Genomic DNA, 23,123 nt, shown 5'->3' with positions numbered 1-23,123 from the left:
CGCCCCGCGCTGTCCTTTGGGAGGCGGGACTTTGGGGCCTGTGGCGAGCACTGTCAGCGATAACAGAACTCGCGATTCTTTCCGCCAGACGCGGGTTAGCAGTTGGGTGGTCCCGGTGCCAAGGCCCACAGGGACTCCGCAGCTATCACCTGCGTGCTTGCCCGTCAGCCAATCGTGGGCCCCCTGACTGCGGCACCCTTTGACCCCGGGCCTTCAGGAATCCAGTCCCGCTCAGCCCAGCAGCCCGGCTCCGCGCCGGTCCCCGCCTCTAGGTTAGTGTCTGCACCCCGCCCGAATCTGCCCTTGCCTGGCTGCCCAAGTTTGCCCTGAGGCGGTTCCTCACGCCTGGTCCTGAGCCCCAAACCTGCGAGTGGCTGTGGAGGCCCCTGGCAGACTCTGGACCCGGCCGTCTCCTAGCCCAGCTTGCGACCCGAAGGCCGCCAGGACAAGTGCATCCTCTGAGGTCTTTGTTCCTTTCTCCTTTAACAGGCTGGGCTCTGCGTTGTCCACTGCCCCTGTAATGTGGCCAGGTTCTCTTCTGTTTCCGGAGGACCAAGTTAGGGAGTACGAGCGCTTAAAACTTTCGTTTTGTTGCGTCAGGGACTTATAGATAATAGAGTGGGAGAAGGAGAAGTACTAAAAAGGAATTAATTACAAGGAGGCTTTTGTGAGAGCTGTTGTGAGTCTGTCAGAGCTTAGAAATACAAATAAGACTGGTTGGTTTCTTCACATTGCAACGAGTAGGCTGCAGCTTGGAAAAAAAAACCCGCAAAATTACTCTAGGTTTTGATGAAACTAATTCACGTTAGTTACACTTATAAAGCTGCTGCTCTCCTATAATAAGTAATGAGTATGTGATCAGTAAATAAACACAATGAGCTAGCTGCCTTCTCCTTAAGTATGAGGCACAGTGGAAGCAAAGGGAACCACCGATCATGATCATTTCTTCTAAGTCACCTTCCCGGTGAAAAAAGTCGTGGTAGTTTGCTTTTCTATACTTGAGGCCGCATAGACTAGGCCGGAGCCAGGAGCCTAAGTTCCAGAAACTGTATTTTGCCTTTGCAAGGTGCTCGGTGATAGCGTACTCGGCTCTTTCCTAGCCCAAAAGCTTGGGAGATGTTCTCTGCTCAGTTTCATCACCTGCAGCATGAAGTTCTGCTTTTTTGACGGTTGTGAAGATAAAAATGGAAAAGGAGGTTATGTCGGACTGAACTTTAGTACAAAAGGTTACCAGTGCTTGCAATGAAACTGACCTGAGCAAGATTATGAAAGTTTCAGCTGTGTGTTCTTAGCCTTAGCTTATCTAACTCTAGGTACTTCCGCTAGCATAAAATTAGACAGAAAATAGCATCAGCACAAAAGAAAAGGCAGGAGGAGACTTTATAATCTAATTGTTAATTTTAAAATGGAATCTGACTTTGATTTGGCAGTTTTTCTCACAAGGAACTTAGGAAACCTCTTTCTTTAGTTAAATGTTAAGTAAGTTCCTTTGCCTGTCTCCTGCAAGAGCACTGCTCGTTTCACGCTTCAGGGGCATTGTGTTGTCACAAATTTTAAGATGCTAAGTTGTTTATATGGGGTTCAAAATTATTCAATCTTCATGATTTTTTATGGTGTTGTTTATTATGTACCTCACCCAAATCTAATCTGCATCTGTGTAGTAGAATCTGTTATAGAGATACTTCTCAATTACATGCCAGTGTCAGAAAAGGGTGGGCCAAAACTTAAGTAAGCTGAGTAATGATCAGTGGTTGCAATATTTGTTGAGATCTAGTAGATCATAAATATACTAGGGTATATATAAATATACATATATATGGTATATATGCTTCTATTTAGGACATACATATATATACTTACATACATTTATATATACCCTAGCATTTATACTCAAAAACTTTTACACAGTTAGGTTGGTGCAGTGTACAGTGTAAGAAATGCCAACATTAAAGGGGAGCGTTGTTGCTTCAAAAGAGTTTTCTGCTCAGGAGTCTTTAGGAGAGACATCAGGAAGAAAAATACAGATTTTTGTTTTGACTTGAACCTTGAATGTTATTTTAGAAAATAAGGCCTATGCTGTATTTGTTTGTTTGCTTGCTTTCCGTAGGAGATCTAAGGGTCAAACCTAGAACCCAAGTAATCGATCATGCTATGCAAATGCTCTAACTACTAAACTACATGCTCAATCCCATATGCTGGGGTGGTTGTATTTCATCAATTAGTTGATAGGCAGAGCCTCAATATGTATCCCCAGTTAGCCTGGAAGTTCCAGGGTGGCCTGGAAACTCACAGAGATCTGCCAGTCTGTTTCACAGATTCTGGAAATAAAGTGTGTCGGCACATCCATCCCCATGTGCTAGTTTCTGATTATTTTCATGCTAACCATAGTTTCCTCATGAGCAATCACTCATGGCTCATAACTGCTTAGTGAGCCTTTCTCAGATGTGAAATAAGCCTTCATCCTGATAGGAATCGGATGAGTGAGAAGACTAGAGCAGATAAAGAAGTATAGAAATGTCAGGCAAGACAAGGAAAAGGCAGGCATGTGGATTTATAACTACAGAGCTCAAAAAATTAAATAGTAATTTTTACTTATTTGAACTTTTCATGTGTATTTATATGACGATCTTACCTACCCACTTCTCCCCACTCCAACGTTTTCCAGAATTTAGCTATCACATCTCCCAACTTTATGTCCTCCATAATTAATTAATTGATTTCTATTTAAAGCTGCACAAGAACTCATGGGTGTGGGGTCATTCCCTGAGGTATGAGCAACCTAAGAGTGGCCACACCCCCAAGGATCTGTCACTCTGCCTCTCTCTAAGCCATCATCAATTACTGGCAGTACTCAGCTAGATTTTAGGCCTTGGGAACACTGCTCCAAGCTGGAAAATTTTAATTCTCTTGTTCTTGTGCAGTTAGCTACAGTTGCTATGAGTTCATATCCGGAGGATAGCATTTCACAGCACTCCCTCCGTCCTCTCCATTCTCTGGCTCTTAAGTTCTCCCTGTTCTTCAGCGGTGTTCCATATTCCAATGTGGTAAGGGCAGGTAGTAGAGAAGTACCATCTCCAGCTAAGTGCTCTCAGTCGTTAATTCCCAGCAACAGTAATGAATCTCACTGACTACTGTGAACTGCTCTCTGATTTAGAGCAACATAAGTCGATGGATGTAAAAAAATTTAGAAACATACACACACAGACACACACACATACTCACACATATACACGTATATACATCTTTAGTGTTTTTTATGTTTCTTTCCTCATTTACTTCGAATCTTGAATATTTGGTGTATAATTTAAATACTTCGCTTTTTTGTTTTCTTTTGCCTTGTATTGTCCACAGAACAAGTTTATCTAAAAACAAAACACTTCACATTATTAAAGAGTGAGCTATCTCTTAGTGAGCTATCCAGGGTCATACAAGTGTATCATTAGCACGTTTTTCAAATTCCAACCTTAATGGTTTTTTTGCGGTATACCCTGACCAGTCCATTTCACCAGCCTACTGAGTTAGCATTTCTAAAGTTAATCCTGTAGTTACATCTAAGTCTATAGCTCTCCGTTATTTATTCACTCACTCATTCTCTCTGTGTGTTTCTTCAGCACTGAATACCACTGCTTACCTACTTAGAAAATACTTAACTCCAACACACAGTTCTTTTTTAAGTGTTATATTTTAAATTTAGAAGACACAGAAGGGATTACTATATTTCCTCACTTAGAGATAGCAACTGTACATACTTTAAGCATATTTATATTTTGTGTTTGATTAAAATAGTCAAGATCATATCCCAAAATAATTTTTTTCTGCTTCATGCCTCATCAAAATTATCTTCTTTAATCAAAGGGAAGGAAGGATATGTCATTACATTTATAGTTTATAAATTCAGGACACCACGTTGTAACAGCAAACCAACGTGGTTGTGTTCTTCCATCATTGCTGTCCAACGAATAGGCCTGTCACATTCCCACAGCATTCCTGGTGTCATGCAGTGCTGAGCTTGAAGGACTGTATAGAACTGATTCTTTCCAGAAGTAAGCAGAGTTTATGTTAAGTTCTCATACTCTATACTTGCCTACTGGCATTCTTTTTTCCCTTCCTTTAAAAATTGTTTTCACCATTAAAAAAAAGTTGCCAAAATAGTGAAAACAATTCAATTCTTATATTTTTTCCTGCAGTTTCAATCATATGTGCAATTATATAATTCCTTTGTGTTGTCATATATATGCACAGCTGTCTCCTGAAGTTGAAGAGATTGGTTCTAGGAATTTTCTGGAGAACAAAATTCATGGATGTTTAAGTTTATATAAGAAACTAAATATAACTTACATGTTTCCTCCAGCAAATTTTTAATCATGTCTAGATGATAAAAATCACTATCAATGTTGTCGAAATAGTCAATATTCTATGTTTAGAAAATAATGACAAGAAAAATTCTGTACATTTTCGACACATATGAATTTCGTTGTCAGTAGGGATCTGTGGTTAATTGAATGATGGATATTGAACTCCAATATAGACAACAGACTATACACATTGTGTAACATGGATGAGTGTGTGTGTGTGTGTGTGCATGTGTGTGTGTGTGTGTGTGTGTGCATGTGTGTGCATGTGTCTGTTTGTGAATGTGCTTAATATACTTTTAGAAATTTCTTCATGAAGTTAATTTTTGAACAAAATTTCACAGCAGTGATTATTTCATTTTTTTAGTGCATCTTCTTTAGAGAACCATTGTCAAATATGTCCCAAATTAATCTATTTTGATCACTTGTTTATAATGGTGTATGGTAGTAGGTCAACTATCATCTTTTCCATTTTATGAATTCAGTATATGTTAATGAAATACTCATCAATCCTTTGTCCCATCAAACTTCTACATATTTCTCATCTGTTATGTTGTATATTAGTCCATTTTGTACTGCTACAAAAGGTTTCAGAAAACTTGATCATTTATATAGAAGAGAAATTCATTTTGCACAGCTCTTGACACTGGGAAGTCTAAAATCAGGTAGGATCAGCTTTCTAGGGAGGAACTCTGTCTGGTCACATCTAGATGCTGTATCCTTGAATGGGAAATGCTCAGGATAGAAATCAACCCATAGCACTATTAATTTATTCATGGTGTGGTGCATGTATGCAGTTGAATTTATGAAGTCTTTAAGAAACATGAAATGAGGAAATTTGCAGGAAAATTGAAGTATTTGGAAAGTATTTAATGATATAACTCAATTCAAAAATCTCACATTCTTGTATGCATATCTGTAAAATATACTTGTTTGTATGTTTGTATGTGTGTATGTTTATATGTATGTTTGTATGTATGTATGTGTGTATGTGTGTATGTTTGTATGTTTGTATGTATGTAAACAAGTGGGATAAGTGGATATAGGAAATAGAACTTCAAAGGAAAATTCAAGAATGGAAAGGTGTTGAAGAAGGAGGTAAAGAAAGGAACCTGGGGTGTCAGGGATTCAGGGATGCAAGGGGTTTGAACAGCGGCTGGGGTACAAGAAAGGAAGAGATCCACCAAAAAGAAATCCACTTGAAAGTGCCATCAGGAAACCTAAAACAGTAATGTAAAATTTAAAACTTTTGATAAAAGTTTGATAAAAATATTTATGATAGATGGAAACATCATCTCCAACTGAGTGTGCCTCTCATCAGTGTTGAATTAGGGGTTATGTTTCTGACTCGTGGGTTTTGAGGGACATAGTCATTGTTTGTTGCCAGAATATCTAATTTTTTCCCACTACTGTCATTAAGATCTTTTTTTTTCTGATTCTATTCCCTTCACAAATAAAATTTAAAATATATAATTATTCCTTTCTTGTAATTTTTACCTTTTTTTTATCTTAAGGATCATCTTTTTAAACGTTGTCACTGGACTTTATTGTTTTTATTTAAATGACTCAAAAGTACTTTTTTTACTTAACTGCTAGTTAAAATTTATTCATATATACGATTATTCACTTTGTGTATTATATATGCACAATATTTATTTATTCACATGATGAACATATAATTAATTTTATTAAACAGATTCGTATAGTTTTATCTAAGTATTATTGGCAAGGATGTATATTTCCCAGTCAGTACTTCATATATATATATATATACATATATATATATATATATACATATATATATATGTGTGTGTGTGTGTGTGTGTACATCTCTGAGTGTCCACGTGTGCATCTTCTTTTATTTGACAGTATTTAATAATTATTAAATTTTATTTTTTAATTGTAATATATTTTTAAATTGTAACTGTATTTTAGTTCTTTTAAATTCCTTAGAAAACATCGTTGATATCAATTACTAATGATCCTTTTCTCAATGAATTACAGCAAAGCGTTTACTAGATTGGAGTGTAAAGTATGTCATCATGGCAAAATTCCGAAGAAGGACCTGCATCATTTTGTCACTTTTTATTGTATTTATTTTCTCTCTGATGATGGGCTTAAAGATGCTGTGGCCAAACGCAGCATCCTTTGGACCTCCGTTTGGACTTGACCTCCTTCCAGAACTCCGTCCACCGAATACCCACTTGGAAAACAAAGCCGACTTCCAAAGGAGTGATCGAATCGACATGGAAACAAACACCAAGGATTTGAAAGGGGCTGGTGTGACTGTGCACCCACCCAGAGCCTCTGAGGTGAACCTGGAAGAACTGCCTCCACTGAACTATTTTGTACATGCATTTTATTACAGTTGGTATGGAAACCCACAGTTCGATGGTAAATACGTACACTGGAACCATCCAGTCCTGGAACACTGGGACCCTAGAATAGCCAAGAACTATCCACAAGGAAGACATAGTCCTCCAGATGACATTGGCTCCAGTTTTTATCCTGAGTTAGGAAGTTACAGCTCCCGAGACCCTTCTGTCATAGAAACTCACATGAAACAAATGCGCTCAGCCTCCATTGGTTGGTAATTAGTTTACTTTATTTGCATATATAAATAATTTGGGTGGAGAATCAAAGTATTAATGAGTATCATTCTTTTATTAATTACAGCCTTAGCTAACACCCCTTGATTAAACTGCATGTGTGTCCTGTTCATGTTTTTTGTTGTCCTTTGAGTTGTTGTTCTGTTTTGTTAATTTTTTGGAGTACTGGGACTTGAACTGATGACTTCATATGTGCTATGCAACCCTCTACACCTGACCGTACTGTGAGGCAGGGTCTTTTAGGACTGAAGCCCGATCCTCCTATTTTAACCTTTCAGGTAGCTGAGGTTATGGCCGTACACTACCAGACCTAGGTGATATGTTTTTAAAAATTGAGGTAACAACTTTTTAATGGTTTTTCACATATTTTGTTTAATCGATTAATTTTGACATATTTTTGTTATACTAATTTATTATTTTCTATTGAATTCACAATTTTATTTTTAATGACTTACATAAAATATAAAGAATTATTTTATCTTTTATATCAGTGTACCCATGAAATAACATATCTCTGTAAGCCAGAAGGCTTCATCCTTGACCATGCATGGTGGAACATGCCTGCCATTCAGCACTTGGAAGGCTGAGGGTGAAAGGTCGTTAGTTCAGTGCAGCTGGACCTTGTCCCCTGCACTCATTTCATCATCATCATCGCCCTATTTACTGCTGACCCTGACTCCACTTCAGCAGCTGGATCTGATTTGAAGTGCTTGTGATTGTTCCTTTATGATGGCAAAATGAGTCAGCTGTCCTGTTTGCTTGTCTTAACTTGCATAGCACAGTACTTTATGATGTTGTTAACGTTGGTTTTAGTCATCTTCCTGGGGATTACATTTCATTACATGATGAGGGTGTTTGCTTCTGCAGCTATACAATGGACATTTCCATTTCTTTTATGCTTTCTGTAGCACAGGACTGGACATTGTGACTTTCACTCTCCCATTTCAAATCATTTCTCAATTTTATTTTTATTAAATGTAATATGACTTTTAGTGTTCTACTTTGCCTTTCCATCTGTTCTTTTTATGCTCCTTTCCTCATCTTTTATGTGCCTTATGACATGGAATATCTGAATTATTTCTTCCCGTAAGTTTCTTTTGGCCTAGTACATACTGTCTTTGTTCTTATTTGTTGTTTAATTTTCTGTAGCATTGCAGTGTATACCTTTAATTTAACTGGGAAAATGTGATCAGGTATTCTCTTCTCACCAGTGCCCTTCATTCATCTCAGCCCTTTGTGGGATTTCCAGGTAAATGCCATTAGATAATCATAAAACCCTACAATGACAATATATAATCTGGTACCTGAGAAATGGTTTAGAGTCTCTAGGGCCAGCCTGAAGACATCACATAGCCAGGTCTGTTGTCCTTTTGAGTTCCACTAATAAAGCCTGAAACCTTCTTTCCTGTGTTCTGTGCATTGTGCTTGCTTGCATTTTATTCATTATTCTTCAATGCTGTTTGACTCAGGAAGAAGACAGGTTCTTGAGTGACATTGCTGTTAAGAAAGCTGAGGCTGACTCACTTAAATATCTGCATAAAGTGCAGCAGAGGGAGTTGAGCACTGAGAACCAGGCTTCAGGCTGCTGCTTCCTAGAGCTGCCTGACTCCTTCTAGGCATTCTCAAGGAAACTGACTTCCGTGATCACTTCCATTACTAGCTTAGTCATCCTTCTGCTACAACCTTCCTTTCTTTCTCATGGAGTAGGTCTTTGTCTTCATGACATTATCTGTTGTCTATACTTGGTAATGCTCTGCTATTACATCAGTAGCTGTTAGAACATTTTGCATAATTATTATAAATAGAATCTTGGTTTGAACTGTGGAAGAAGGCACTACTTTCAACATTCACATGCTTTGTGGCTTTTTGACACATACTATTTCCCTTATGTATGATTACAGTCACTGACTTTTCTGAGAAGAAAATTTCTTCCCTAGGCTCTATGCTGAGAAACTGTTTATTGTTGCTCTTGATGCTGTTACAAGTTGGGCTAGTGGGCTGCCTAAATGTTGATCTCTTTTCTTCCAGCATTTCTTTTCACCAACATCCTTATCTAGCTGCAGCTCATTTATTCAATAGCAATAACTTCCGTGGATCCCTAACACCATCAGTTCTTTATTCTGTGTTACATCCTTGTGCTATTGTTTGGATAGAGGACCGAGATAGCCTTTTCCCCATCAACTCTAACGAGAGTGTCGCCTTGGTCCTCTATTCATAATTTGTCAGTACATACTCTCACTATAACAAAATTATGTGTTAAAGCCAGCTCTCCAGCAGTTTCTTTTTCTTTACTGGTTAAGAATTGCACTGGTGCATTTAATGTGTATTAATCAAATATATTCACCATTCTTTCCCTTCTAGTTCCTCCCCTATCCCTCCAACCACCACTACTTTTTGTTTTCAACCTTATGTATTCTGTTTATAAATTAACTCATTGAGTCCAATTAGTGTTGCTCTATATGCATGCTAGGACTATCTACTAGGAACATGGTTAACCTCTTAGGAAACCACATGCCTGTAGAAAACTAACTCTTAACATTTTACTAGCTCCTCAGCTAATGGTGGTACTGGATTTTGGCTGACTGGATTTTGAGCCATTTCTAATCTTGATTTCTTAATTTGCATAAGCTTTCCTTTATATATTATTATTTCTTCCCCTATATTAAAAATATATTAATTCATTGAGGTATGCATAATTTCTACTATATCTTTTTTTATATTTGAAGCTTTGAAGTATTTGTCTTAAGTAGTTTCTCCACTGTTAATGATTTCTCTGTAGACTAGTTTTTCTAATACTTATATTGTAATTTCTTAGCATAGAAATAAGTAGATACTATAGGGAAACACTCCATTTTGTTTTTATAAAATCTTATAAGTGATATTTATGTATTAAAACAGCATGTGGATAGTTATAGAAGTTTTATTCATAATTACCCAAAATTGAAACGCTACTAGTGTGTCCTTTAGTAGGAAAGTGGATAAACATCCACTCAATGGGTACTCAGCAGTAAGATAATCTGAGTCATAAAAAACATGAAAGAGCTAAAACAGAAGTAGTTACGCAAATGAGTCCAGTTATAGAGGGCGATGTACCTTGTGATTCAAGCTATTTGAACATTCTGGACAAAACAGGATTATAGAGTGAAAAATCAGTGTTGCTGGGTGTAAATGGAAGGGACAAGGGGTAAACAGGCAGGAAGACTAATGTTTATAGTAAACTAGTCTGTCTGACACTGTAATGGTTAGTTTATAACCTTACATTTTTGTTAAAGTCCACTGAACTTCACAGTATTAATAAAAGCTGCAGTCATTAGTTAATAACACTGTGATGATACCTGCCCATCAAATATAGTAAATATTGTATAGGAGTGAAAGTGTGAATGTGGAGGTCTTGGGAAGATGGTGGGGAACTGATGGAGATAATATATAAGGACCACCACATACTTTCTTGCTGAGAGCCTTCATTATTCTAAACTGTGTAGTATAATAATTTTAGAAGATACCATTGCTTAAAATTGTTCATACATATTTGATAAAGTAAGCAAATAACTGCATCATGCTTTTGAGTGTACTCAGAAGTCATGTTGCTAGCTTTTGATACCTGCATCACTGCTGCTTTTGTTCTTTGTTATGTTTTCCCATTAGGAGTACTGGCCCTGTCTTGGTACCCACCTGATGCAAGTGACGAGAATGGAGAAGCTACTGATTACTTGGTACCAACTATTTTGGATAAAGCTCATAAATATAATCTGAAGGTATTTAATTTATTTTCAAACTATCAGTATCATTGTTAATCCTCTTGTCTTCATGATAGTAATATTTTATGTGCTCATTTTAATTAAAATTTGATATATGTAGAAATGTTTTCACAGATTACTGTGCCTTAAAGGGTTGTTTTAATAATTTAAATCTCAGAACATATCCAATTATAGTATACTTCTTACTAACTTTCTAACCATGTTTTGTACTCATGTGTTAGATTTTGTTTTATTTTTAAACAGGGACTCCCTATGTAGCTCTTGCTTGCTTGAAACCTATAGACCAGGTTGATCTGGTGCTCACAGTAATCCTGCTTTCTGGCTCTCTTGTGCTATGATTAAAGACATGCACTACTTTGTTTGCCCTGTACTATGTGTTTTAAAAGGAACAGAAGGAGTGACGAGGGACAGGTTTCTTTGTGAAGAAAATATAGAAATTAGTAAAATTCATGTCTGAATAGTCCCTAAATACCCAAAATTACTATGTTTAAAAGTATAACTTTACACTTTATAAAATGGTTAGAAAATAAAATTCTATATAAAGTTTTAAATTTTATATAGTGCATTTTGTTAATATTCACCCTATCTCTTATCAGATCTATCCCGTTTCCACCCACTCAACTCCCTCCTCCTCCCAGTTTAATTATCTTGTCAAGTCAACTTCTTGATGTTCTTCGATGTTTGGCCTTCAACTGGACTTTGATTGACCTACTAGGGTGCATACTCTTAATGAAAACTGATTGCAGCTCTCTCAGAAGCTAATAGTTACCAATACTTCTTCAGCCATATATAGGACTTGACGTCCAGCTCCCTCTCAATGCCTTAATTATCTTCAGCGTGAGCTTGCACAGATCTCATGGGTGCCTACATATTGTATCCAATTCATATTTCTGTTGTAACCACAAAGTACTCCTTTAGTTGTTTTGTGCCTCTGATTCTTAGAGTCTTCCTACCTTTTCTTCTGCATTGATCCTTTCTTCCAGTAAAGAGATGAATGACATAGATGTCTCAAGTAAGGCTCAGCATTTTATAGTGTCTTATTCTCTGGGTCTTGACCAGTTCACCATATACTGTAGAAATAAACATCTCTGAAGGTTACAGATGAACTAATCTATGGGTATAATAAGAAGTCATGAGGAGTTTGGTTTAATATTATGCCTACTTAGCAGAATAATGGTAGTATGTTCTCCATCAGAGACTATGGCTTATTCAACCCTAAGTTCTTGGTCCTATAAAGTTCCTAGTAAGGGTTTCATCTTAAAGAGTGGGCTTTAAATCAGAAGAGTTGTTGGTTCTCTCATGGCATTTATGTCGTTATTGCACCAGTGGGTATGTTTTTTCAGACTGGTTATTATTATAGCTCACAGGGTTCATAGCTGGGTAAGATTTGTTGTTTGTTGCCTCAACCACTAGTGTGCATAGCAACTTTCAGCACTATTATCTAGAAGGGGCAAAGCTTTCAATACCAGCTTGATTTCTCTATATTGTACAACTCAAGCTAGTAGTGTCTTCAATAGTACAGTATTGTAATCAAGTCTGGGTAATAAGGAAAAGCATTGTTAATAGATCAATATTTTTAAAAGATTTTTCTGTTTTTTTCTCCCCACCACCTCTCTGTCTCTGTCACCTGGCCCCCCCTCTTTCTCTCTCTTTCTCTCTCTGCTTTTTTCAGACAAGTGTTTTTGTGTAGTCTGCGTGTCCTAGAATTCGGTGTGTAGAACAGGTTAGCTTTTAACTCACAGAGATCCACTTGCCTCTGACTCACAAGTCCTTAACTTAAAGGCATGCACTGCTGCCTGGCTCTGGTTTTCTTCAGATATTTGCCTATACATCTCTTACGTTTTCTTTTGTCTAATTTTGTTGCCAGACATGGGTTCCATGTCAGGGAGTGCATGTTGAATCCAGTCAGAATAGTTGGTTACTTCTACAGTGTTTGTGTCCACGATTGTACTAGTATATCTTGCAGATGGTCACCCTTGCAGATGGTCACCATTGTAGATTGCAGGGTTTATAGCTATGTGGGCTTTTAGCTTTTCCCTCTGATAGTTTACAGAATGCCTTCCAGTGCAATAAACATTAGGATTGAAGGGTAAAGCTTCTAGTTAGGCACCAGCTCAACTTCTTCATGATTTTCCACGTTCAGTGAATTATGCCAATGTTTTCTTCAGCAATAGTTTTCCATTAAATTTGTTCGAGTGAGCTTTTCCAAGGTTTTCATTTGCTTTTTTTCTATCATTTGTTTTAGTATTTCTTTGTCTTCATTGAATTTGTGTTCATCTCATTCATTGACTTCCTTATTTCATCCAGATGTTCATTTGCATTCTTTTTTAATTCTTTCGAGAGCTTATTCTTGTCCCTTTAGATTTTGTTCAATTTTTTTTGTATCATTTATTTGAATTCCTCATCTGGTATTTCATTCTGGTTTCTCTTTTTAGAAAATCTAACACTGTGAAACTGAATTTGAGTGGGGTCTTGTTACCTTCACTTTTCCTGGTTCTTGTTTCTTTGTCAGTATTTGTGTAACTGATATTAGATCATTGTGGGTGTGTGTTGTATCTCCTTTATTGTTTGCATTGAAGTTTGAAATTCTATTGGAAATTTTCTCCTTGGACTAGCTTGTAACAGGGTTAAGATGCCTTTCCCCCAGAGCTCCTGTATTAGGCATGTAGTATAGCTCCTGTCCTCAGGGAGCATCAGTTATAATATCCAGCATAACTTTAATAATAGAGCATTGCAGGAAAAATTTCACTGATGGCTAGACCTATTATGAAAACTCAGTAATAGGGAAAAACAACTAGCTCCTTTAAGTTTAAGGACCATAGTGAATATAGGCACAAGGATCGTATTTGCTAAGATATTACCTACTAAGGGGATGCATGGAAAGATAGTAAGTTGAATATGAAAAAGAATTCATATAAAGTAGTAAATATCAGGGAGGAACTGGGAAATTGTTAGGGAAAACAGACCCTAAAGATTAAAAAAGTGCAATTAAAAGTAGAGGAAGGGGTGGGGACAGAGAAGATAAAATAAAGTGAAAATGCAAAAGTACGTGGTTTATAGGTTAGAGAAATACATAAGAGGAAACAATAGAAACAGATGTTAAATCTAATAAAGCAATATGAAGATAACAAATATTTGTGTACAAATGAAGATTTTAAAAAATTAAAATAAAAAAATCCAGTTAAAATTTCTTCTTTGATTAGAAAGCATCAAGGAAAGCCCTCATCTGCCTGAGAAGTTTTGTGCATTTCAATTTGCTGGTCAGAGAGCTGCTGACCTATGTGTGCAGTTCAAACCTGATTATGCAGGAGATACTCGCTGAGACCTGCATAATGGCTGTACTATCCCATCCCTGTGGATCTTGGCAGCTAACAATTTTAGTCCTGCTGAGGTTCAGCTTGCCTGAGCCCGTGGTCTTAATATGACCTTCCTTGTACCACAGAGTTTTAGTTGAGATGAACTCCCATGAAGGGTTCTGGGATTCTCTGGGTCTCCTCTCTTGGGGTTGGAGTATGTACTGTTTTCTATACTTCAGAGGAATGTATTTGATTGCAGTTTCCCCTTGTACCAACATAATATGTGATATTTTAGATTAGAGGCTGAGGGTAATTTCCCAGCATCTGCTTCATACTCTTTGTATGTCTCTGTTTGTCTGTTCTTTGTTGTTGTTGTTGTTGTTTGTTTGTTTTTGTTTGTTTGTTTAGTTTAGTTTTCAGTCCAGCATATATTTCTGTAGCCCTAAAGAAAGCCTTGAGATAGTATCTCTAAATGACAGGAGCTGCCACAAAATGTGCTTCCTAGAGCCATTCAGCAAGTTCTATGCATTTGGAGTCTGCAGATAGTTAAGTCTTCAAGTTCTGGAATTACAGCTGAGGTTGAATTACTCAGTGATTTTTTTTTTATGCAAAGTAAATCCATGGCCCCTGATCTGTCCAGTCAGTGCCCCAATTCTGTGTTGAGAGGAAACAGAAATGGACATTTTAGCATTAATGAAGCTTTTAAAGGTACAGTTGTTAAAATCTTATGATACATGAAAATAGACTGCTTTTAATTCTACTAAAAGCTCTTATATGGAAAAATTATGTACTAAAGACCTTAGTAATTGCCTCTGTAAACAATAACTACATACTTGACCTCTCCATATATCAGATTTGATATTGAATAATCAGGAAGAGATTAAATTTAATAACAAAAATTTTTGCTGCTGTTCAGATTTCCCTAATTACATAATACTAATTGCTTACCCTCAGTAGCTCTTTAACTTAACAAACTTAATTTGAAAATAGTTTATTGATTATCCTATATTAATTGTTTCTGATTGGGTTGATTTTACTGTTCTGCATTTGGAGGGCTAAAAAACGTTGTTTTTGACTTTTATTATTACTTGCTTAGAAATAGAGTTTCTGTTCGTGACTTTCCCTTTGCTTAAGCTTTTTATAGCCTATTAGTTTCAATTACATAATGTGTTAATAGCATTAGTTACTAAATGCTTTGTAACTGCATTTTTGATTAGTTCAACTAAGTCATTTTAGAAGCGTGTTTTTAATTATAAATAAGCAAACCTAATAAAAATGTTTAAAGAATTAGTAACTTGTTTTGCATTACTGTTGATGGTTCTACCAAATATAAGGCAGTAAAATCTAAGTAGTGATGTGGTTTTTCCAAAGATGATTTTTTAATATATAAATTTGTATTATTTTCTATAGCATACATTTATAACTTGGAACTGTTATTCCATTAGGGTAGGTGTGCCACCGTTATAAAAATCAAAGCTGAATGCATTCTGTGTTGGGTGAAATATAAATCAGAATCCCACACTACTGCTAGCAAGGCACTGGTGAACGGGCCAGCCTGGCCTGTTCTCAGCCCAGCAGACTCTCTGACCCAGAGCTCTGAAATCTGTCTACCTGGCTCACTAAGCTCCCATGGCAAGTGGCTGCCACACCAGCCCCATGCTTCCAATTCCCAAGGCTAGCTGGGGTGCACTTCTGTCAAACCCAGGCTTTTCAGCTGGCTATAGTACCTTTCTCTCTGGAACCCAGCTGAGTCACCCCATGACAGTTGCAAGGCACAGCAACTAGCATATTAATTTGTAAGCAGTTCTAAGTTATAAATCCTTTGGTACTATGCCCCAACAGATCCTCCACCTGAACCGGGGCCTCCCCCTACCTACATTTTGTCTCTCCATCTTCTCTCCTGTCCAAAAGGAAGTATCTTTCTCCTGCCTCCCCTCTTTCTCTTTCCAACCCAGAAGTCCCGCCTACTCCTCACCCAGTGATTGGTCTTCTACAATATTAGGGGAAGGTTCCGCCACATTTCTGCTCACTAAGTCTTCTCTGTGTAACACCGGCTAAGGGAAAAAACTGAAACAGTGGCTTTTAGAAGACGTGGTGAAGCCAATTGAAGGACTCTGCCGCTTTTCAAAGTGAGAATACAGTTAGATGCTCACATGGGAAAGTGCTTTGGTTACAGGGCTCAAAGGAGTTTGGTAAAGCCTAAATCAGTAGTGTGGAATAAAGTTCTTACAGGATTCACATTCTCTTAAAGTAATGCAAACATTTAATTTTATATGTCAAATTCTATCATTTTAGATTTTATTTTAGTGTTAGTATAATATATTTTTCTGAAAGGAAGAGAAAAATAGTGACCAAATCCTGTCGTTAATTTAAAATATATAATTAATTAGTTGAGAGGATATAAATGTATGACTTTGACTTTACTGAAGTGCCTTGATCTGCACTTAGTGGAAGAAGGTGATCTTTTATGGTCTGCAATTTTAAAAGCAAATTCCAAGGGTGACTTGACGTGAGTTTTGTTACTGAGAGGCACCTTCCATCATCGTGCTCTCATAAGGAAAGAGTGATTGATTTACTAAATAACCTGACCTTAAATTTAACTCTATGAAAATTAAGAAAACTACATTTGTACAATTGAAAAAGAAGCAAAATTTAAGCTATAGTAACATGGCTTTTGTCCATCAAGCATTGTCACACTTACAATGTAAAATTCCAACAATAATTTCTTTAGGTGGCAATAAAATGTACTTGCTCTGGATAGATCAGTGAATTTAAGAATAATTTTAATGATTATCATTTAAGGTACTTTATTCCTTATTCTATATATCATACTAGGTAGAGATAATGCAACAAACTTGTTTATCATTTAACATAATTTTATAAAGTTGACTATGTACAACTGATAGTTTTAGGTAGAGATTTTAAATCTGTGTATATTCGACAGCTTTAGTTTCTGCTTTCTCCTACTATAATAGTGATTTATGGGCCTTAGCAGTAGCAATATGAAAATCGCTGTGCTCTGTGAAGCTTTCAGATATTATTGCCTAAAAAGTATTTTTATGTACATTATTCTTTGAATAATAAAAGAATAAGTGCATATTCACAGGATGCCCTGTTAATAAAATTAAACTATGATTTCATAGAATATGCAATTATTTCTCTTTAAGTGTAAATGTAATGGTCAAATCCCAAAGAAACGAATTCAGAGTATTTTGAATCCTGGGCATTTTTTTTGCCTATTCTTATCTTAAAGAAAACTATGACAGAATGTAGAGTATATTCTTATGTCTTCAAAAGAGTATAGTCTTTTGCAGTCTACCTCATAAAAATACTATGCTACAAAAGCTTTCAGCAAAATACCCCACATTGTATGCAACAAACTCAGGGCTATTGGCAACTTGCTAGGCCTATACATTTTACTTTTTTATTAAGACAATGGAGTCAGTGACTACCCAGTGCAGTAATGAAGGCTAAGTGAGCTCATGCATATGACATGCTTCACTTCCTTATAGTAGTGGAAGTTTCATCTAGGAAGATTTAGTTGGTAACCACTGGATTCTGTAAGTATTCACCCTAATGTTGACTTGACAACTTATTAATTATGCAAAGTGTACTGACATAGATAATGCTTTTTTAATTGATATTTTTCCTTTTCAGGTCACTTTTCACATAGAACCATATAGCAATCGAGATGACCAAAACATGCATCAAAATGTGAAGTATATTATAGACAAGTGAGTTTCTTCAATGTTCATATGTGTACTGTGTGATCTGGTGATAACTACTGTTATGAGTACATTTAAGTGGTATCTGAGAGTTTGTTTATGACCTGTTGTTTATGATAATTTTACCACAAGTAAACTGAAGAACATTCACAGGTTCTTACAGTTTACTTTTTGATGACTAAAGGTTGATATTTTTAGTATCTTGTATGCTTTTCATGCTATTTATGATTTCCATTTATACTCATTTTATGTTTCTGTTTTTAAAATCATATGAATATACATTTTGTCTTTTAAAAGAAGGTTCAGATGAGATGTAAACTGAGTTTATATAGCAATGTCTGCATACATGTCTTCATTTGCATGTGGGGTGACTAAAGAATTTTGAAATTAGTTTCATTCTGGTAAAGTATTTTACTGATATGATTCTCTGAGGTATGTTATCTTCTTATCAGAATCATCTCAGCAACAAACAGACACCTATCTCACATAAGATTAAACAGTTTTGTTTTGATAAAACCGTTTGTTTTTGGAGATCATAATAGTTTTTCTATGTTTTTAATCACCATTTTTTAACTTTGAGAAATTGAGTTAATTAACCTCCTGTCTGGTAAAATTCCCAGTGTCTCATATTATGTAAAATTAAAAATATGTTTGCATTATTATACTTACAAAATTCTCACTGAAGATTGGTAAGCATATGCTCAAGTTTCATAGATCAGACTCATTTTGGTGAATAGTTTTATTGTGACATATTCTATGAGTGCTCATCTTACTTTGTAATGTATCTTTATTGTAGGTATGGAAACCATCCAGCCTTTTATAGGTACAAGACCAGGATGGGGCATTCTCTACCCATGTTTTATATCTATGATTCTTATATCACAAAGCCTAAAACATGGGCCAATCTATTAACACCCTCAGGATCTCAGAGTGTTCGCGGTTCTCCTTATGATGGCTTGTTTATTGCACTTCTAGTAGAAGAAAAGCATAAATACGATATTCTTCAAAGTGGTTTTGATGGAATTTACACATATTTTGCCACAAATGGCTTTACATATGGCTCATCTCATCAGAATTGGAATAAACTGAAATCATTTTGTGAAAAGAACAACATGATATTTATCCCAAGTGTAGGCCCAGGATACATAGATACAAGCATCCGTCCATGGAACACTCAGAACACCCGGAACAGAATCAATGGGAAATATTATGAAGTTGGACTAAGCGCTGCACTCCAGACCCAGCCCAGTTTAATCTCCATCACCTCTTTCAATGAGTGGCATGAAGGGACTCAAATCGAAAAGGCTGTCCCCAAAAGAACTGCTAACACGGTATACCTGGATTACCGGCCTCATAAGCCAAGTCTTTACCTAGAAATAACTCGAAAATGGTCTGAAAAATACAGTAAGGAAAGAATGACGTATGCATTGGATCAACAGCTGCCTGCTTCATAATGTACCTCTTATAGTCTGTCAAGACTCCTAGCTTCAGTCAACACACTATATTATGAGCTATGAAAACTGTCAAAATCAATGTGTGCTTGCTACTGTAACCTTTATCAGTTATTTCATTTTTACTTTTTAAAAGATTCATTTTTCTACAATGGACAGTACCTTACAGAAACATCTAACAAGATAAGTTCTGTCAGTAACATTCCTGATGGTATAGTTTTCTGAATTTCTGACTATTATTGAAATCTTAATGGAGTTGCCTTGTTTTTGTTTCACATTAAGAAAATGATTGTATTACATTACAAAAAGCAGCTAACAGCTAATGTTCAGGTAAGTCATACTTGTATTCTGGGTCCAAAGACATAGGAGTATGTACATGTTAGGTACATCTGGCAACAGAAGTTCAGACCTAAAGGACAGTAAGTGAATGTGCTTCATTTCTGGACTCTTTGGTGAAGTTTGTTAATATTCAGAGTCTGGTTGGCTTCCCCTGGTGATCCAGCTCACTTTTCAAGTTTGTTGTGAACACAGACCTGTTTAAGTAAAAAGTCCTTTTATCACATTTTTCTGTTTCTGTTAGCCATGGTCTGTTGAAGAATGCCTGTGTAGGCATCCATCAGTGTCAGTGTTCGAAGACTCGGGTGCCTATGGTGCTAAGTGCTTTTGCATGTTGAATGCTCCTGGATTGTTCTGCTGAACTAAAAACTAGAAACAATAGGTAGTTTGTTAAATGTTCATGACTGTTTCTAATATATGAGAAAAATAATTGTTTAAGAGTGGTTAAAATTTAATGTTCACCAGAGACTACTGAACGGACTTTGAAAGGATAATGTTAATACTCAAAAGTGTTTTCCTTTCAATATTTTAATTTAATTTTACTGTAATACAGAAAATTTGCATATCACTTCAAAAATAGAGATACTTTTAAAGTAACATCATGTATTTCAGTAATGTCCTCACTTTAATGTCTTACCCTTATATAGTGGCTATTGGTTTAAAAAGAAAGTTAAGTTAGTGATCCATAGCTGTCAAGTGGTTACAAATTGGTAAGTTCTATGCTAAAAATAAATTTTTGTAAAAAGTGAAAATAAAAATTGACTGAATTCAATATTTATAATTAAAATAGAAAAAAACAGCCCAGCTAGTATACATAATTTTACACAACTGTTATTTCTTAGTTCTACAGCGAGAATCATTTAAGTAACACTAACAAGCATGCCTGTCTTCATAGCCTATAGACATTGAGAAACAAGTAAGTTCTGGAATTTATCTTAAAATACAGAGCAGAGAGGACACAGCTTGATGGTAAGGGTGAGTGATATGTGAGAAAAGTTCTTGTTGTGCAAGTATGAGGGCCTGAGTCTGAACACCTAGAACTCACATAAACATGAGCTCAGTAGCATACATGTTTTATTCCACAGCTCCTGCAGTGTAGACAAGACAGAGCCCAGGAGTGTAGGAACCAGTTAGCCTTCTGTAGGTAGCAGCAAAGAAGAGATCCTGTCTCAAACATGGTGGGAAGCAAAGGTCAACAGGCAAGGTCACTTGGACATTCAAACCCACCTCATGTCATATTCAGTCTCCCTCTTACTCTTGAATGTTTGCAGATACCCACACAGAGCTTTTTTAAGACTTATTTTTAAAATAATGCTTGTAGACTAAAGTGTTTTTCAGGAGTTACACTAACTTTATTAAATTAAAATTTTCTATTTGTAAGAAAATTCTTAGGACATAAAAATTATGAGAATAATAGTCTGATTTTTCCAGATAAATTGTAAGAATGATTAAGTGTAATATTTTGATATTACACATCTCCATTGGAATAAGGAGAAATATAACCTATAGATTTTTTTCTTTGCTTTGCTACTACATTAAAGCTAATTATCAATACATAGTTATATAGTATATGTTGTTTTCTTCATTCTTTATATTGCATTTTATATTTGAGTCCACCATGACAAAAAGTGGATGTTATGAAACAATTCTGATATTAAGAAACAGTCTGCGAAAATAAGATCAAGCAACTGTCAGTAAGAACTTTCACAGCAGACAGCTCACCCTAGCTGTTCCCAGTACTTCTCCACCCCATCAGTAGTCAGAACTTAAAATTAGACAGATGCTATCTTTAAAGAATGTCTGTCTAACAAATCACTGAGCTATCTTTTCATAAGAATTACTAGTTGATAATTATATAAATAACCATAGTCACCTCTGTGGTTTCCACAACCAAATATTCAGCCAACTAAGGATCAAAATACTTGGGAACAAAAGTCCATTTGTATATAACAAACATGTTTAGTGTGTTTCCATCCCATAAGCCAGATAGTATAACTACCATTTATATTTTTCTAGGTATTATAAATAAGCTGAGAGAGTTTAAAGTATACCTGAAGATCATTGTGTGGTATATTCCAATCCGGTTCCATTTTTTAAAGGAACCTAAGCATATTCAGCCGTTTTTACCTGTGCACCCTAAAGCCAGTTCCACACAAATACCAACGGAGTGCTATATTCCCAACATTGCTAGTGACTGTTAGAGGATGCCTTCAGAGCCTCTTTCCTGAGTGTCCTTTACCTCTGCTGTCTGACTGGAAACACAGCTAGAATTACAATGATCACAAGTAAATCTCAACAAATGATCCCATTCTTTTGTAAATCTGAAATGTTAGAATCCAGTAAACTTAAAGATGTATAATATGTGTAATGCATGAATTAGAATCAGATTTTTATAAGGGTTTTGATTTTTTGGATTAATCCATCGAATTGTTTAGAATGTAGAAAAGAACAATATCCTTATTTCTTCTTTTAATACTTAATTGTAAAATCTGACCCTTTTAATGTTTACTTGAGTTTTATATTAACTTGCTTATTTATGTGTGTAAATTGGGAAATGGTTTATTTTATTATATGATGTTAATTTTATCTAATAAAAGCATAAATGAAAGTAAATGTTTATAACTATAAATCTATTCATTGTTGTGATCAATTTTATTTAATTTCTTATTAATATAGGAAAGGTAGTAGTCAGCACGAGATGGAGTACAATAAAGTAAACATCTTAACATTGTTTCATATTCACATAAATGCCAATTTTTCTTTAAATCTGGAGATGGTTTTTCTGATAGTTTTGCTTCAGTATGATTATATACAACCACTGATGAAAATTCATGTAAAATAATGAAGTAAGAAGCCTCAAGAGAGTAACCGAGTAGCCGCACTCATAGCCTTTGGCCTTCTAAACTCGTGGTGTTTACTCAGTTTAAGAAGGATGTCTTCCCATCTCAGTAACAGCTGCAGACACAGTCAAAATATCACAGCTCTAGTAAACTGACTTACTTTCTTTTTTTTAAAATTTATTTAATACTTAATAATAATTCTTTGGTTTCCGGGCAAACATCCCCCTCCCCCCTCCCCTTCCTTATAGGTGTTCCCCTCCCAACCCTCCCCCCATTGCCGCCCTCCCCCCAACAGTCTAGTTCACTGGGGGTTCAGTCTTAGCAGGACCCAGGGCTTCCCCTTCCACTGGTGCTCTTACTAGGATATTCATTGCTACCTATGAGGTCAGAGTCCAGGGTCAGTCCATGTATAGTCTTTAGGTAGTGGCTTAGTCCCTGGAAGCTCTGGTTGCCTGGCATTGTTGTACATATGGGGTCTCGAGCCCCTTCAAGCTCTTCCAGTTCTTTCTCTGATTCCTTCAACAGGGGGTCCTATTCTCAGTTCAGTGGTTTGCTGCTGGCATTCGCCTCTGTATTTGCTGTATTCTGGCTGTGTCTTTCAGGAGCGATCTACATCCGGCTTCTGTCGGTCTGCACTTCTTTGCTTCATCCATCTTGTCTAATTGGGTGGCTCTATATGTATGGGCCACATGTGGGGCAGGCTCTGAATAGGTGTTACTTCTGTCTCTGTTTTAATCTTTGCCTCTCTCTTCCCTG

At 36.3% G+C, this 23,123-nt stretch overlaps 1 protein-coding gene across 4 annotated transcripts; it reads left to right on the top strand.

The window, feature by feature from the left end:
• On the top strand, window positions 1-22,140 carry Manea (mannosidase, endo-alpha). Of its 4 annotated transcripts, none has more exons than XR_015687483.1 (6): window positions 19-272; window positions 6,357-6,938; window positions 10,607-10,716; window positions 17,673-17,749; window positions 18,537-19,521; window positions 21,544-22,140. XR_015687483.1 is itself a non-coding variant. In NM_080785.3 (5 exon segments), coding segments are annotated over 4 exon segments (1,389 nt in total). In that variant the 5' UTR covers window positions 1-272; window positions 6,357-6,394; the 3' UTR covers window positions 19,195-22,140.
• The last annotated feature ends 983 nt before the right edge of the window (window positions 22,141-23,123 follow it).

Source organism: Rattus norvegicus, chromosome 5 (genome assembly GCF_021556685.1).
Source record: "Rattus norvegicus strain SHRSP/BbbUtx chromosome 5, alternate assembly SHRSP_T2T, whole genome shotgun sequence".
In the NCBI taxonomy this organism is placed as follows: domain Eukaryota; kingdom Metazoa; phylum Chordata; class Mammalia; order Rodentia; family Muridae; genus Rattus; species Rattus norvegicus.
This window is presented reverse-complemented; position numbering and strand designations above follow the sequence as displayed.

Coding starts and splice junctions, on each gene's coding strand:
- Manea (XM_087660194.1), top strand. CDS start 6,395: ATGGCAAAATTCCGAAGAAGGACCTGCATCATTTTGTCACTTTTTATT. Junction 6,939..10,606: donor AATGCGCTCAGCCTCCATTG/GTTGGTAATTAG, acceptor TTTTCCCATTAG/GAGTACTGGCCCTGTCTTGG. Junction 17,750..18,536: donor GTGAAGTATATTATAGACAA/GTGAGTTTCTTC, acceptor TCTTTATTGTAG/GTATGGAAACCATCCAGCCT.